The 13,524-nt window shown below is 41.9% G+C and overlaps 1 protein-coding gene across 1 annotated transcript in view; it reads left to right on the forward strand.

The window, feature by feature from the left end:
• Positions 1–13,524, forward strand: part of MEGF10 (multiple EGF like domains 10) — a 120,958-nt gene that overhangs the window by 81,497 nt on the left and 25,937 nt on the right. Inside the window, exons 9-12 of the mRNA XM_029217803.1 lie at positions 1,359–1,533; positions 2,824–2,944; positions 3,744–3,907; positions 6,164–6,266. Coding sequence (XP_029073636.1) covers positions 1,359–1,533; positions 2,824–2,944; positions 3,744–3,907; positions 6,164–6,266 — 563 coding nt within the window. The remainder of the gene's footprint in view (positions 1–1,358; positions 1,534–2,823; positions 2,945–3,743; positions 3,908–6,163; positions 6,267–13,524) is intronic.

A 13,524-nucleotide genomic window follows, 5' to 3' on the forward strand; every position in this document is an offset into this window, starting at 1 on the left:
GAGTGGCTGGTGGTGCCATTACTTCAGTGGAAAGCAGTTGAAAGGAAACACTGAGTGAGGAATGAAGAAAGGGAAGAACCAGAGCTCCGTGTTTGATGGTTAAATTTGATAAGTCATGGAGATGCCAGGTATTTTGCCCAAGGATAAATAGCAGATAAGTAGATCTGAGTAGATCTAAGTTGATTTGAGATTCAAACTCTTGTCTTATGAGTCCAAACCTTATATACCCAAGAAACCATCTTAAATGTAGAGTTGTGCTTGAATATTTCTTCCTGTCATGTTTCCTGAGTAATGCTTGTGACGGATGCCTAGGCCTTTGCTTCTGGGCACTTAGTCGCCATAGGGGCCTAAAAGTATATTTAAATAAATTTCTAAAAATGAGTAACAAACTATGTAACCCACAGGCCTTTTCTTTAAGAAAAAGAGATAGGAAATGAGATTATGGGGTGTAGCTGAGACCCTCACTTGGCAGATTTGGATGTCAGGCACAGGGAGGTTATGTGTTTTCACTAATGTTGACCAGGTAGTGGGAGGGCTGGAATGTACAGCCTCAGTCTTCATCCCTTCCAGGTCATGGTTCTTTGCAGAAAATCTATGAACAGTCCTCCGGTGAGAGGTCATTTAGCAAATGTCTGGATGAAACAGTGGGTTTTGTTGTTGGCCTGAGTTAAGGGGAGGGTTTTATCTCCACCAGGGGAGAAAGACCATCTTCAACAGTCTTTCAGCTGTGAGCAGAGCTAGTTTGATTGTTCAGATTTTCCCTTGGCGAGAAGCGCATGTGTTTTGAGCGTTACAGAGCACCCTGCTGTGTGAGCCTCACTAACCCGTGCCTCTTAGCGCAGCTGATGTGCCCATTTGCTATGGAGGGACAGCTGGCCGCCCGGCCCATCAATGCGACTGCTGTTTCAGGTAGAGACAGCTGCTCCGCCACCAGGTACGGGGAGCTGAGAGAAGAAATAGACTGAAAAGGTCGCTGCCCCTGGAGTTCCTTGGACATCACTCTGGTGAACTGACTTGGTAGTGTTCATTGGATGGAGTTCTTTAGATAGTCTCCTCTAGTTGACATCTTATCAAATTAGTGCTTTCACTTTACAAAAATTAAAATGAGTTTCAGACAAAAGGACACAGTTGTTTAGAGTCATCCTGCTAGAACATGATGCTGATTTCATGCAACATTTGTGGTACCAATCAGGTTTCAGCCGATTAATTAAATCATACCAAGACTGGGAATGAAGTTTAAATTATCGTGCATGGAATTACCCACACATTTAATGATCATGGCTAAAGCAACATTTGCCCGGGCCTTGGGTGTCATGTTTACCCGAGAGTGACTTGCTCCTTTCATCCACATCTCTCAGCTGTCACCCCATGTCTGGAGAGTGTGCCTGCAAGCCAGGCTGGTCAGGACTCTACTGTAATGAGACATGTTCTCCTGGATTCTACGGGGAAGCTTGCCAACAGATCTGCAGCTGCCAAAATGGGGCTGACTGTGACAGTGTGACAGGAAAGTGCACCTGTGCCCCAGGATTCAAAGTGAGTGGCTTGGGCTGTGGAGGAAGGAGATAAGGGGTGCAGCTTGGAGCATATTGATACCATGATTTATATGACCTTTTCTGAAGTCCAATGAATGTGCTAAAAATCAATCGCATCATTAACAAGAAAGAAAATGAAGAGAAAAGTAATAATAAGAGATATAAATACTTACCTGAGAATGATGACTGGGCAAGCCGGTGAAACTATAAAGTGGCATTAATATTTAATTATTTAATTAATATATGTCATGAAGTAAGATGTATTTTAATTATTCCTTATGTAATTATTTTATCATGTTTTATAGGTAGCAAGGAAATTTTCCAAGTAGGATATGTATTACTGTCAACCGTTTTTGTTTTAATTCCATGCAATTTGAAGGCTCATACTACATCGTTAGCATTTATTATATATTAATATCCAAGGATTAGTAGTATATAAGTTTTTCAGTCCCTTTGAGAATCTAGACCTTTCAAATATGCCTATAAGCTAACAGAGAAGAATTTTGCCTAGTTTCCAGGATTTCTTAGCAACAGATTAGAAATTTTTGTTTTGAAGGAAAATGGGTTGTTCTTGAGTTATTTTCTCCCCTTTTTAAGAGAACGTTAAACTGTGAAGAATGTTGATGATTACTCCAGAGCACATAATATAGAATGAGTGAGTCATAAAGTCTCAGAGCTGAGATCTTTACAGGATTTTCTAACCTGTGTCACAGTGCTTTGGTTGAGCCCTTGAATTATCCTTAAGAGTCTTCTGTTTTTAAAGGAGGGTGACCTCCAGTCACCTTTGGTAACCAACTTCTATGTTTAACGCTCCCTGTCAGATAATAAATTGAATCATGCTGCTGGCTGAGTGTGTTCTATTCCTTTGCCTCATCCACTAATCGTATTACATGTTATACAAGGCAGTCTAGGAAGCATTGCAATTTAATGTATAGTTCATATTTATGTTTATTGACAGTAATTGTACAGCTGCAGTTTGTTGTTCTATATCTACTTGTCTGAGCAAGGACAGAGGGTTTTGAATTTATTTGCTACCAAGGAAAACTAGTGAAGGCAGCAGGCTTTTTTGGGGTCCTATTCAATACTGTATCCTAAATATAGGCCAGCTAGCATTGCCCTTGAATCTGTACAATTAGTATAGTGGTGATGTTATAACAACTCTTAAAAATACAATGTGTTAAAATTAGAGAGGGACGGTAATTAGAATGGACAAGATGTATTTTTGTTCATTTGTGTTGGCCTTATTTCATGTGGTAAAATTGCATGCATTTTCCTATTTGCGCCCATCTAGGGAATTGACTGCTCTACCCCATGCCCTCTGGGAACCTATGGGATAAATTGTTCCTCTCTCTGCGGCTGTAGAAACGATGCTGTCTGCTCTCCTGTGGATGGGTCTTGTACTTGCAAAGCAGGTGAGTGGGTGAATGAGTCTGTTACCTGATCCTAGTCCTATTAACTCCTAAAAGCACAGGAAAGAAACTTTAACTAGGATTCTAGCTCCAGCTGTGCAGAAATACAGTGCCTGGACTCAGCAAGACCCTTAGCCAGGGAGAGCTCTCCTGCTTTCGTGAGTCAAAGGGAGAGGCTCACATGAGATTATCTCTGAAGTCGCTGCCAGCTCCAAAAGTCTGTGAGTCTCTGTGCTTTGGTGAAGCGTAAGCAAGCAGACATGTGTCCATTCCCCTAAATTGATTGGCCTGGAGTCCTGACAAGAATGCAGCCAAGCACCTGATTGTACGTGGGGGCCGGATCGTGTTTATTCACAGTTGCTACAGCAGCCGGCATCCTGGATACTCACTGTTCATGGTTCATGGGCTCCTGCTTTAAAGATGGGGTTGTTCTTTCAAACGCAAACTTTCCTTCTCCCTCCCATATAAATATTTCATTTGCTGACCTGAACAAAACTCAGCACCCCACAATGCATCACTGCGCATTAGATAGTGATGTACGTTGTGCATCTTCACTTCATCTCTCTTCCCCCAGTAGCCCGGTAGTGCCTCTCAGTGTTGGCATCCTTGACAGCTGTGCGGGTGCTTTAGTTCATTTCTGGTAGAGGCTTTACATGGCAGAGCCAATGCTCCCTGAGCTGTGGCAGGGGCACTTCTGTGCACCTCTGAGATGTTTCTCAGGTGAAGAGTGGCTTGGAAAGGCTGGGCAGAGCTCCCTGCTGCCTTTGTTTGCTCACGTGCCCTGGCACTCTTGTCATGGCAGGCTGGCACGGGGTGGACTGCTCCATCAGCTGTCCCAGTGGCACATGGGGCTTTGGCTGTAACTTAACATGCCAGTGCCTCAACGGCGGAGCCTGCAACACCCTGGATGGGACCTGCACCTGTGCACCTGGATGGCGTGGGAAGAAATGTGAATTTCCCTGCCAGGTATGACCCAACTGGGAGGGCCGGGAGGAGCTGATGCCAGAGGGTTAGCTTATTTTTGCAGACTTCATGATTTAAAGTGCCTGGTAGTGAACCAAACCATAGTGACTACTAGAAGAGTTGAGGTGTTTCAACTCAGATTGGATACAAGATAGGAAAAGGAATAGATGTGGAAATTAGGTAGCTTTGTGAGAATCCCTCCCTTCCTCTCTCTCCTGGTTCCCACCACCATTCCCCTCTGTTTTCTCTATTCTAATATACGAATATCTTTGTGGCAGCCAGTAACCAGCATTTGTCAAACACCCAGTGTATGCCTGTCAACTCTCCAAATACTGTGTTTCCATTATAATGGAAATCCTCAAGGCTTTGGGGTGGAAAGTGGCAGGACATTGAAAGGGGGGTGGTGATGGTGTCACAGAAAGCCTCAGTGAGGTGGGGAAAGGTTTGGAAACAGCTGCCTTTTAACACAGATATCTCTGAAGTCACACAAATTTCCATAGATTTCCATGGTTCAAGGCTGACTCTGTTCCCTTGACCTACTTTGGAGGCACCCATCATCAGAACCCCTGTGCCGAGCGTGCAGCAGGCCAACAGGGTGGGCAACGGGTAGTGCATTCTGTAGTAACAGCCCATTTCACTTGCTTCCTCTCACGCACGGGGTCAGTTTCCTTCCCTCTTTTCCATTGCCCTCTCTCCCCATGCTTCCGAGCCATTAAGCATTCTCTCAGTGATGTGTGTTCTCTGCCTCCCGGGGATCATCTGATGGTGAGGTGACACCATGACCCCCTGAACTGGCCCCCTCGAGGGGGTCCTTCCACAGAGCGCTTTTCTCCCTGGGCTTCCTCCTCATTAAGTGCAGCCCATTTGGCAGCTAGAGAGCACCTCACCGGGGGCTATTCCATGCCCTCCAAACCCCTAGGACAAAGTTAGCTTAGCTTTGCCTCCTGTCATCCACCAGTGAACAGATTATCAGTGCTCTGAGGTGGGCTTGAAGATCACCCTTCACTCCCAGTCTGAGTGTGGACAAAGCAAAGCCCCCAGTCCTTTTTTTGGTATATTATTAGATGCATTAATAAATCAGCAAAGGCTGAAGATGGTTTAGTGGCTCGCACTGTAGCAAAGCTAAATCCTATAAGCCTGAACAAACATTAGTAGAACCTAAAAATGTTTTTTTAATATTTTATTTTAGTAAGCACTAGACAAATGATTATGCCATCTAACACCCACTACCTGTTTAATGCTGGTTCTCGGTGCCTCCCTCTTGGTAATTTTGCAGCTTGGTGCTGTGGGAGGTTTGTAGTACTCTCCCTCAGTCAGGACCTGGCAAAAGAGCAGGGCTTATAAATGCAGAACTTTCATTCCTCTCCCACAAACTAAATGATCACGTCCGTGAAGAGTCTCATCTCTGCTGGACCACCAACGCGGACGTGCATGTGAAAACATTAAGCTCTGGGAGGGGATGAGGGCGGGGGTGGGGGTGGGGGTGGTGCCGACATACACTGCATCCTGGCTCAGGAGGTTGAATCAGAATGTTTCATGTGGTTTAGATGGCATCATGGAGAGGAGGATGCTAATTAGGAAAAGTGACAAAAGATGTTAATTTCTCCTAGTTCTATGTATCTCATTGGCAATTTATGGAAATGAGCTTCATCATTAGAACTGTTATTTTTAAAATTTTAGGCTTCCTTTATGTGGGTCAGGGACTTCCCTTTTCACTAATGAATAGAATGCCTTGTAGGAGAATAAAATTCTGGAGCCGTGTATGGTTGCAGATGTTAACTTATTGTGGTGATCATTTCACAATATAAACAAAGATCGAATCATTATATTTTAGACCTGAAACTAATAAAATGTATGTCAGTTATACCTCAATGGAGGAAAATAAATGCCCTGTAAGGAGTACTGAAATATTTTATAAAAATCTTTAGGAACAAAAAGATTATATTTTTATGAGTTGTGACTCATGGTAAGATAAATATTATTTTAATTAATTGGCATGTTTACCTATATTCGGTTTGGCATAGTTGGTTCACCATTCGTATGGTAGACATAAACTAAGGTTTGAGCGATTTAAAAATGCTTACCTCTTTCAGCCTAGCCTATATTTGGGGGCCCAAGAAGACATGGGAAGAGGTGATTGTAATGCATGCTGCTGAGAGGTGTTTGGGAGGGGAGGGTGCTGTTTCTGAAACGGCTGACTGAGGTCCCTCTCATCTCCCACCATGGGATTCCCATCCCTCATTGCTATCTTCCATGCAGGATGGCACGTATGGGCTGAACTGTGCCGAGCGCTGTGACTGCAGCCATGCGGATGGCTGCCACCCCACCACGGGCCATTGCCGCTGCCTCCCCGGATGGTCAGGTGAGAACCAAGGGCCACTACTTGAAATGGGAAACTACTTGAAATGGGAAACACGCCAACTTGTGCCTAGCGCTGTTCCTTGCTACTTCAGAGAAACATGCACAGGTCAACTTTTCAGAAAAAATTGAAAATATGGTAAAGTCTCCAGGAAGTGGACAAATTTTTACCCAAGGAGTATGACTGCTAGGCCTAATTAATCTGTAATCCAGGGATGACTTTTTGTTGAATCAGGCAAGAGCAATTCTCTTGAGCCTTCTGGTATGGATGTTACGGAAAAACCTGAACGAACTTTTTGGCCAACCCAATAATCTATCAGAATTCACGTCATCAAGAGGGGAAAATTGTGAATTGCTGTGAAGAGTTTAGCAAGACCTCTGTGGTATTTTTGAGCATTGAGGAAAGAATGATTGAAATAAACCATAAGAAAATAAGTTCACCTCAGTGAGGCAAAACTATTAAATAGTTTTATGGTTAATATGCAAATATTAAAATATTTATTACTAGAAATATTTCTTACAATAATATTTGTCTTAAAAATTCATAATATGGGGCTTCCCTGGTGGTGCAGGGGTTGAGAGTCCGCCTGCCGATGCAGGGGACACGGGTTCGTGCCCCGGTCCAGGAAGATCCCACGTGCTGCGGAGCGGCTGGGGCCGTGAGCCATGGCTGCTGAGCCTGCGCGTCCGGAGCCTGTGCTCTGCAATGGGAGAGGCCACAACAGTGAGAGGCCCACGTACCGCAAAAAAAAAAAAAAAAAAATTCATAATATGATTGAGGACAAATTTTCTAACCACAAGGTAGAAGTTTCTCCTTATTTATATGGCTTCTTGGTTTCAGCCAGGAAGTTTATCAAACTAACAGTGGTCTTGGGAGAAGAACCATGTTTTTACTTAGGATATATAGACTTGGGAGATGGCACTAAATGCCCAAGCAAATTGGGATCTTGCTCTTCTTTTTGATACGTCAATTCAAGGGTGTTCTAAGAAGACAAAAGAAGCCAAAAAATAGAATTTTAAACACTCATTAAGAAAAATTACTAATGGGAATGCAATAGGAAAGTTATCGGATATTGGAAAGAATAAACTGAATATATTGATGAACATTTCTTCTGTAAGTAAATTGAAATGTTAAATGCTGATTGCTAACTTAGAGTGAAATCCTGTTAAACTGGAGACAGGATTAGAGGTAGGTAAATGCACCAAAACTTTCATTTAAAATTATATTCTCATTGGAAGTCATTTGTGTGTGCCTTTGTATATATTTGTGTCTAAATATATTTGTATATATATTTAGAGAAGAGAGAGGGATTTGTAAGACAGAGCTGCTTCCATATTGGTGATTCTTCAGTATCCTCGAGAATAGTTTTTTAACTTGTCCTCTAAAAGAGAAATTGATGGTAACAAGCCCAGTATTCTCTTCAGTGATGGTTCATATTTTCAGAAGATGGGTCTTTCAGAGAAGACTCTTATGCCTCCATACCAGAGTTGTCATTTTGAGGAAATTATGGAGTGGCCTTACCTTTTAGCAAAAATGCACACAAAGAAGACTCTAGAGAAATAATAATAAGTAATGCTTATTGAGCGCTTACTGCAGGCTTACAGCTCTATGAGGTAGAAAATATTATTTTCTCCTTTTTACAGATGAGGAAACTGAGGCAAAGAGAAGTTAAGTGGCCTGACCCAGAGTCCCAGAGTCAGTAAACATGAGAAATGGGATATGCACCAATGCTGTCCCACCACGTAGCCAGCTCTCTTAACTTTTACACACTACTGCCATGCATGGACTTAGTCCAAGAAGTGCTGGGGGGAGAGGGAAGTTACGCTGAGATTTATTTTCAGCATGGATGAAGACTTCTGAGAATTATATGAGAGGACCATGGTGCTCAGTGCTGGTAACTAGCAACCTTTTTATAGACAGATAGGTAGGTAGGTAGGTAGATAGATAGATAGACTCACATATCATAGAATTCACCTATTTAAAGTGTAGAATTCAGTGGTTTTTAGTGTATTCAAACAATTGTACTGCCATTACCACTATCAATTTTAGAAGATCTTCATTACCACCCCACAACAAAAACCCTATTAGTACTTATTAGCAGTCATTCTGCATTTACTTCCAACTCACCCTCCCACACCCTTCTCTCTACTCTAGGCAACCACTAATCTACTTTCTGTTTCTGTAAACTTGCCTATTCTGGATATTGTATAGATTCATATAATATGTGGTATTTTGTAACTGGATTCCTTCTCTTAGCATATGTTTTTAAGGTTCATCCATATTGGAGCATATATCAATACTTCATTCCTTTTGACTAGCAAATAATATTCCATTGTGTGGATAGGCAACATTTTATTTACCCATTCATCAGTTGATAGACATTTGGGTTGTTCCCACCTTTTTGGCTATTATGAAAAATACTGTTATGAACATTCTTGTACAGTTTTTGTGTGGATGTATATATTTTAGGTATACACTTAGGCGTGGAATTGCTGGGTTGTATGGTAACTCTAAGTTTAACCTTTTTAAGAACTACTGCACTTGTTTTCCAAAGCATCTGTACCATTTTGCATTCCTACCAGCAGTGTATGAAGTTTCCATATCCTCACCATACTTGTTATTATCTTTTTGATTATAGCCATCCTGGTGGGTGTGAAACCTTATCTCATTGTGTTTTTGATTTGCATTCCCTCAATAAGTAATGACGTTGAGCATCTTTTCATGTATTTATTGGCCATCTGTGTATCTTCTTTGTAGAAATACCTCTTCAGATACTTTGCTCATTTTTTAACTTGGGTTATTTGTCTTTTTATTATTGAGTTGTAATATCTCTTTATATATTCTAGCTCTGTGTCCCTTTTCAGATATATAATTTGCAAACATTTTCCCTCTGTGATTATTTTTTCACTTTCTTGATGGTGTCTTTTGCCACAGAAAAGTTTTTATATTTATAAAGTTCAGTTTATCTACTTTTTTCTTTTGTTGCTTGTACTTTTGGTGTCAAATCTAAGAAACCATTGCCTAATCCTAGATAACAGTGATTTATGCCTGAGTATTCTTCTAAGCATTTTATAATTTTAGCTTTTACATTCTGGTCTTTGATACATTTTGAGTTTGTTTCTATATATGGTGTGAGGTAGGGGTCCAAATTTATTCAGTTGTATGTCAATATCCTGTTGTCCCAGCACCATTTGTTGAGAAGAACATTCTTTCCCCCACTGTATTGTCTTGATATCCTTGTCAGAAAGCAATTTACCATAAATGTGACAGCAATTATTTCTGGACTCTCATTTCTATTCCATTGATATATATGCCTATCCTTATGTCAGTAACATACTCTTTTGATTGCTGTAGCTTTGTAGAAAGTTTTAAAATTGGGACATGTGAGTCTTCCAACTTTGGTCTTCTTTATCCAGATTGTTTGGCTATCCTGGGTCCTTTGAATTTCCATATGTATTTTAGGATCAGCATGTTAACTCCTGCAAAGAAACAAGGTGTAAAATTAAAGAGAATTGAATAAATAGATCCATGAGAGTAATATTGCCAACTTATCAATATTAAGTCTTCAGATCCTTGAACGCAGGAGGCCAACAGTAACCTCTGCAGTGGTGTCTCTCAGCCCTTTAGAATTTGTTGAGAGCTTCTTTGGCTTCTGGCAGGAGTAAACTGAGAAAAACTGTAGTGTGCTTGATTTCTAGTGTTTGAGAGCTACCTTGGGAAACAGGTCAAGGCTTGTGTAATAGACTTCATTTTCTGTCAATAGGAGCTACCCACAGAAACAAGGACTCCCTAGCCCTCTAATTCCTCCCTGACTTGCAAAGGCTGAGATAACTGACTTCCCAATGTGAAATTCCACCTTCCCATGTTTCTGTTTGGCTCTTAATTACTAAATGTTAAAACTACATCCCTCCAGGGATTAAACCAGATTTTGTGACTTCACAGCGTTCTTGAAGTTCTCAAATGTAGTGACCAGTACTAAGTTCTCAAAGACCACAGTGAAGCAAATAGCATTTTAGCTCCCTGGCAAATTCAGAACTTAGCTAACAGAGAAGTCACATCATTTGTTTTGGGCCATACTCCACCAAATCTACTTTTGTCTTATGAATATAGAGGAAATGTGAGATGTTCCTGAACACAACAGTCATTGATCAAGTATACACCTGCTTTGATGATTTAGAACAAGCCTGTGAAAAGCATGCGCTAGTATACATGAGAAAAGCAAGAGATATGATTTAGCCTGAAGCCAGCTAGAAAATGTGTTAGTTACATTCCATAGTCTGGGTCATGGGGTAAGACAAATGATCCCACCTGGCCTTAGACCTGTGGAGCTCCTGTGGGGATGCGGTGGCTTTGTCACACAACATAATCTTGTAATCCTCTGTCCATCTGTGACTGGTCTGCTTCTCCAAAGGGGAGGAAGTTTTGCTGCTTCATTTGTTCTATCACTTGTTTCCCACCATCTCTTTGCTTCATGGCTCCAGTGTCTAATTCCTGTGGGTCTTCTGCATGGGCTGTTGGTCTGTAAGTATCTAAGACTGCTGGGAGACATTTTTTAGAGCTGTCATCCCCTGCACTCAACAGAACATACTTGTATAAACAAACATATGTAGAGGAAAAGAAAGCTCCTGAAGTTGTGGAAAACACCCTACAGTTGGATCAAGAATTGGCTTATTTTTCTAAAAGGAAAGAAGAGTAGACTCTGTATTATGTACACAGAACACCATTTCATTGCCAAAACTGGGTAGACTCATCATTTTTCATTACATACTTGTTTTGAGTAAGTGCCTCATAAAGACATTTCAAAATAGGAAGAAAGCTTTGCTTTTCCTTTAGATATCAGGTTTGGGGCAAAATAAGTAACCTCAGTCCAGGGAAGCAAGTGATTCTTTTTCCTTCCTCCTTATTGTGGAGATTGCTCTAGGTGAAATGTTGAGAATCGCTGGAGAGGGTAGCAAGTATGTGGGATGACAGTGAGGCTTTTGTGAAGGAATCAATGAAATCTAACACAGGGACCTGGGCTCTTCCCTCGACCAAATCGTCAAGATACTGTAGAGGCACCAAATGTGCTCAGCCACTGAGGATGGGGAGAGGCTGATCTGGCCTAGGAGTATGGATCCAGAAGGAAGGGTCAAGAGACCTTTATCCCTCTTTGCAAAGAAACTGACATACCCACATTGAGAAAGTCAGGCACTGACATGATATACTGAGGAGGTCAGCTTGCTTTCTCACCAAGAGGCTCATCACCATCCTTGTAACTTCACTCTCTTTTCTAATGTTTGACAGTCTTTTTTCTTAAAGGAAACAAGACTCTTATTTATTTCTACTATAATTGATAGTCCCATTTTTACCTAGTCATAAAATAAGTTTTCAAAATGTACTACCATAAATATTAACCAAAAGTTGCATCTGACATCCCAGATACTATTTCCAAAAGAAATGTAGCATTTTTCAAAAGAAGAGACATGCACTTTTATTATATGTTTTTAATTAAAACCTTAATTTATTGATGTGTTTAGCCAATAGGTTACTTTATCAAACAGAGGCAGATTGCATTAAAAAAATGGGAAAAAATGAAACATCAACAAGATATAGGCTGTGTTCTGGGCTCCTTCTCCCACACCTCTGCTACACACACACACACACACACACACACACACTCTAATAAAATGAGACTGCCTCCTCAAAATCATTATTCTGAAATTCCAGGTGTCAGTGAAATATAGTTAGGTGTATGTGTGTGTGTGTATGTGTGTTTCCAGAGTAGTGGAGTGATATGCTTTGTAAAGTTTTTCCCCAAAACAGAAACACGCTGATGTTTTTTTCCCTCCCTTTCTGCTCTGACTTCAGTCAGCTAGATCACCTCTTTGCTGAGTGTTACAGCTAATCAAGATTTCATTCCAGCTCTCTGGGAGGATATGCAGCCTCCAGGCTGGTTCCTGACCCTGGCTAAGATCACTGTCACCTGGGAACTCCTTTAACTCATATATTCCTGATCCCCACTTCACACCTACTAAATGACAGCCTGGAGGGTGCATGAGGAGGAGGATGGAGCCATTGCCAGCCCATAAAGTACCGTTCAGACAAATTTGGAAAAGATTTGGAATTCCCTCAGGGTGTGCTTCTTGGTGGTAGAAAGCAATGAGCTGGATTTCTGCTCTAACTTAGCCCTTTAGCCACGGGCTCTTGTGCAGTGTACAACCTGCACAACCTTACCTGTTGGCCCTGTCTGTTATTTAAAAAGTTACCCCGGTAATTGCAGGGGCAATTACCCATCTGTGGGTTGGCTTCTGCTCTACCTTGCTACTCTAGTGATTGAAGAGGTTGGAGTCCATGGGAGCATTTCTGCGACAGAAAACCTCATAGCCAATGGCAAAAGACTAGAGGAGGCTTAGAGATACATTCATTCCGGAACAAAAATTAAATGCTAAACTGAGAGAAAGGAGATTAAGATGCCAAAGCAAAGTCTAGGAGCCTTAGGATAGAGAGTGGGACTAGCAAGGCGTGGAGAATGATGAGGAGGGGAAAGGAGAGTAGGAAGAGAGGTGGGGTGCTCGTCTGAGCCCAGCCAGGAAGGGGGGCACTGGAAAGAGGAAACACTGCAGGCAACTTCATGAGAAGAGGCCAGCTTTTCTACTCTTTTCAGCAAGCAGAACCAGGCCTGCAGTGGTCCCAGTACCTCTCCAGAAGGACAGTCCCCCTTTCTAAGTTTCCCCACACACACCGAGTTTGACCAGCTGAGTAAGGGAGCTGCTGCTTCGGACACTGATCGGTGATGCCTGAATTGTCATAGTAAGGGGAGACCCAACTTTCTTTGTCAAGTGACATAGAAGTGCAAATTCAAGTGCACATGAGTTTTAATCAACGTGCTTTGCACCCAATCAGCAAATGACTCGTTATTTGACCCTTTAAGATATTGGGGCAGGAGGGTGGGAAATGTGTAGCACATGCATATGTCTGTCTGTCACATGGTCTTGGGGGAGGGAGTAATTTAAAAGCAGAACATGGGGTCCCTAAAGTGAGGGTGGAGGGAGGGGCTCGCCCTCCCCAAAGAAAGGCTGTTGTAAAAGCCAAGCTTCCAGATCCCTAATCTGCCTGGCATTCTGTTCTGTTTGCTTTTATCTGGGCCCGGACTAAGGCGGGCCATGCTCTCTGGTGTTTTGTGTTGCCACTGCAAATACAAACATCTCTGATGTACATTATTTATTTATCAAGATTTATTTTCAACTTGGCTACCAGTATAGCAGTTCCTTCTTCCTTTAAC

The sequence above is a fragment of the Monodon monoceros genome, unplaced genomic scaffold (genome assembly GCF_005190385.1).
Source record: "Monodon monoceros isolate NGI ecotype Baffin Bay Population unplaced genomic scaffold, NGI_Narwhal_1 Super_Scaffold_12, whole genome shotgun sequence".
NCBI lineage: Eukaryota > Metazoa > Chordata > Mammalia > Artiodactyla > Monodontidae > Monodon > Monodon monoceros.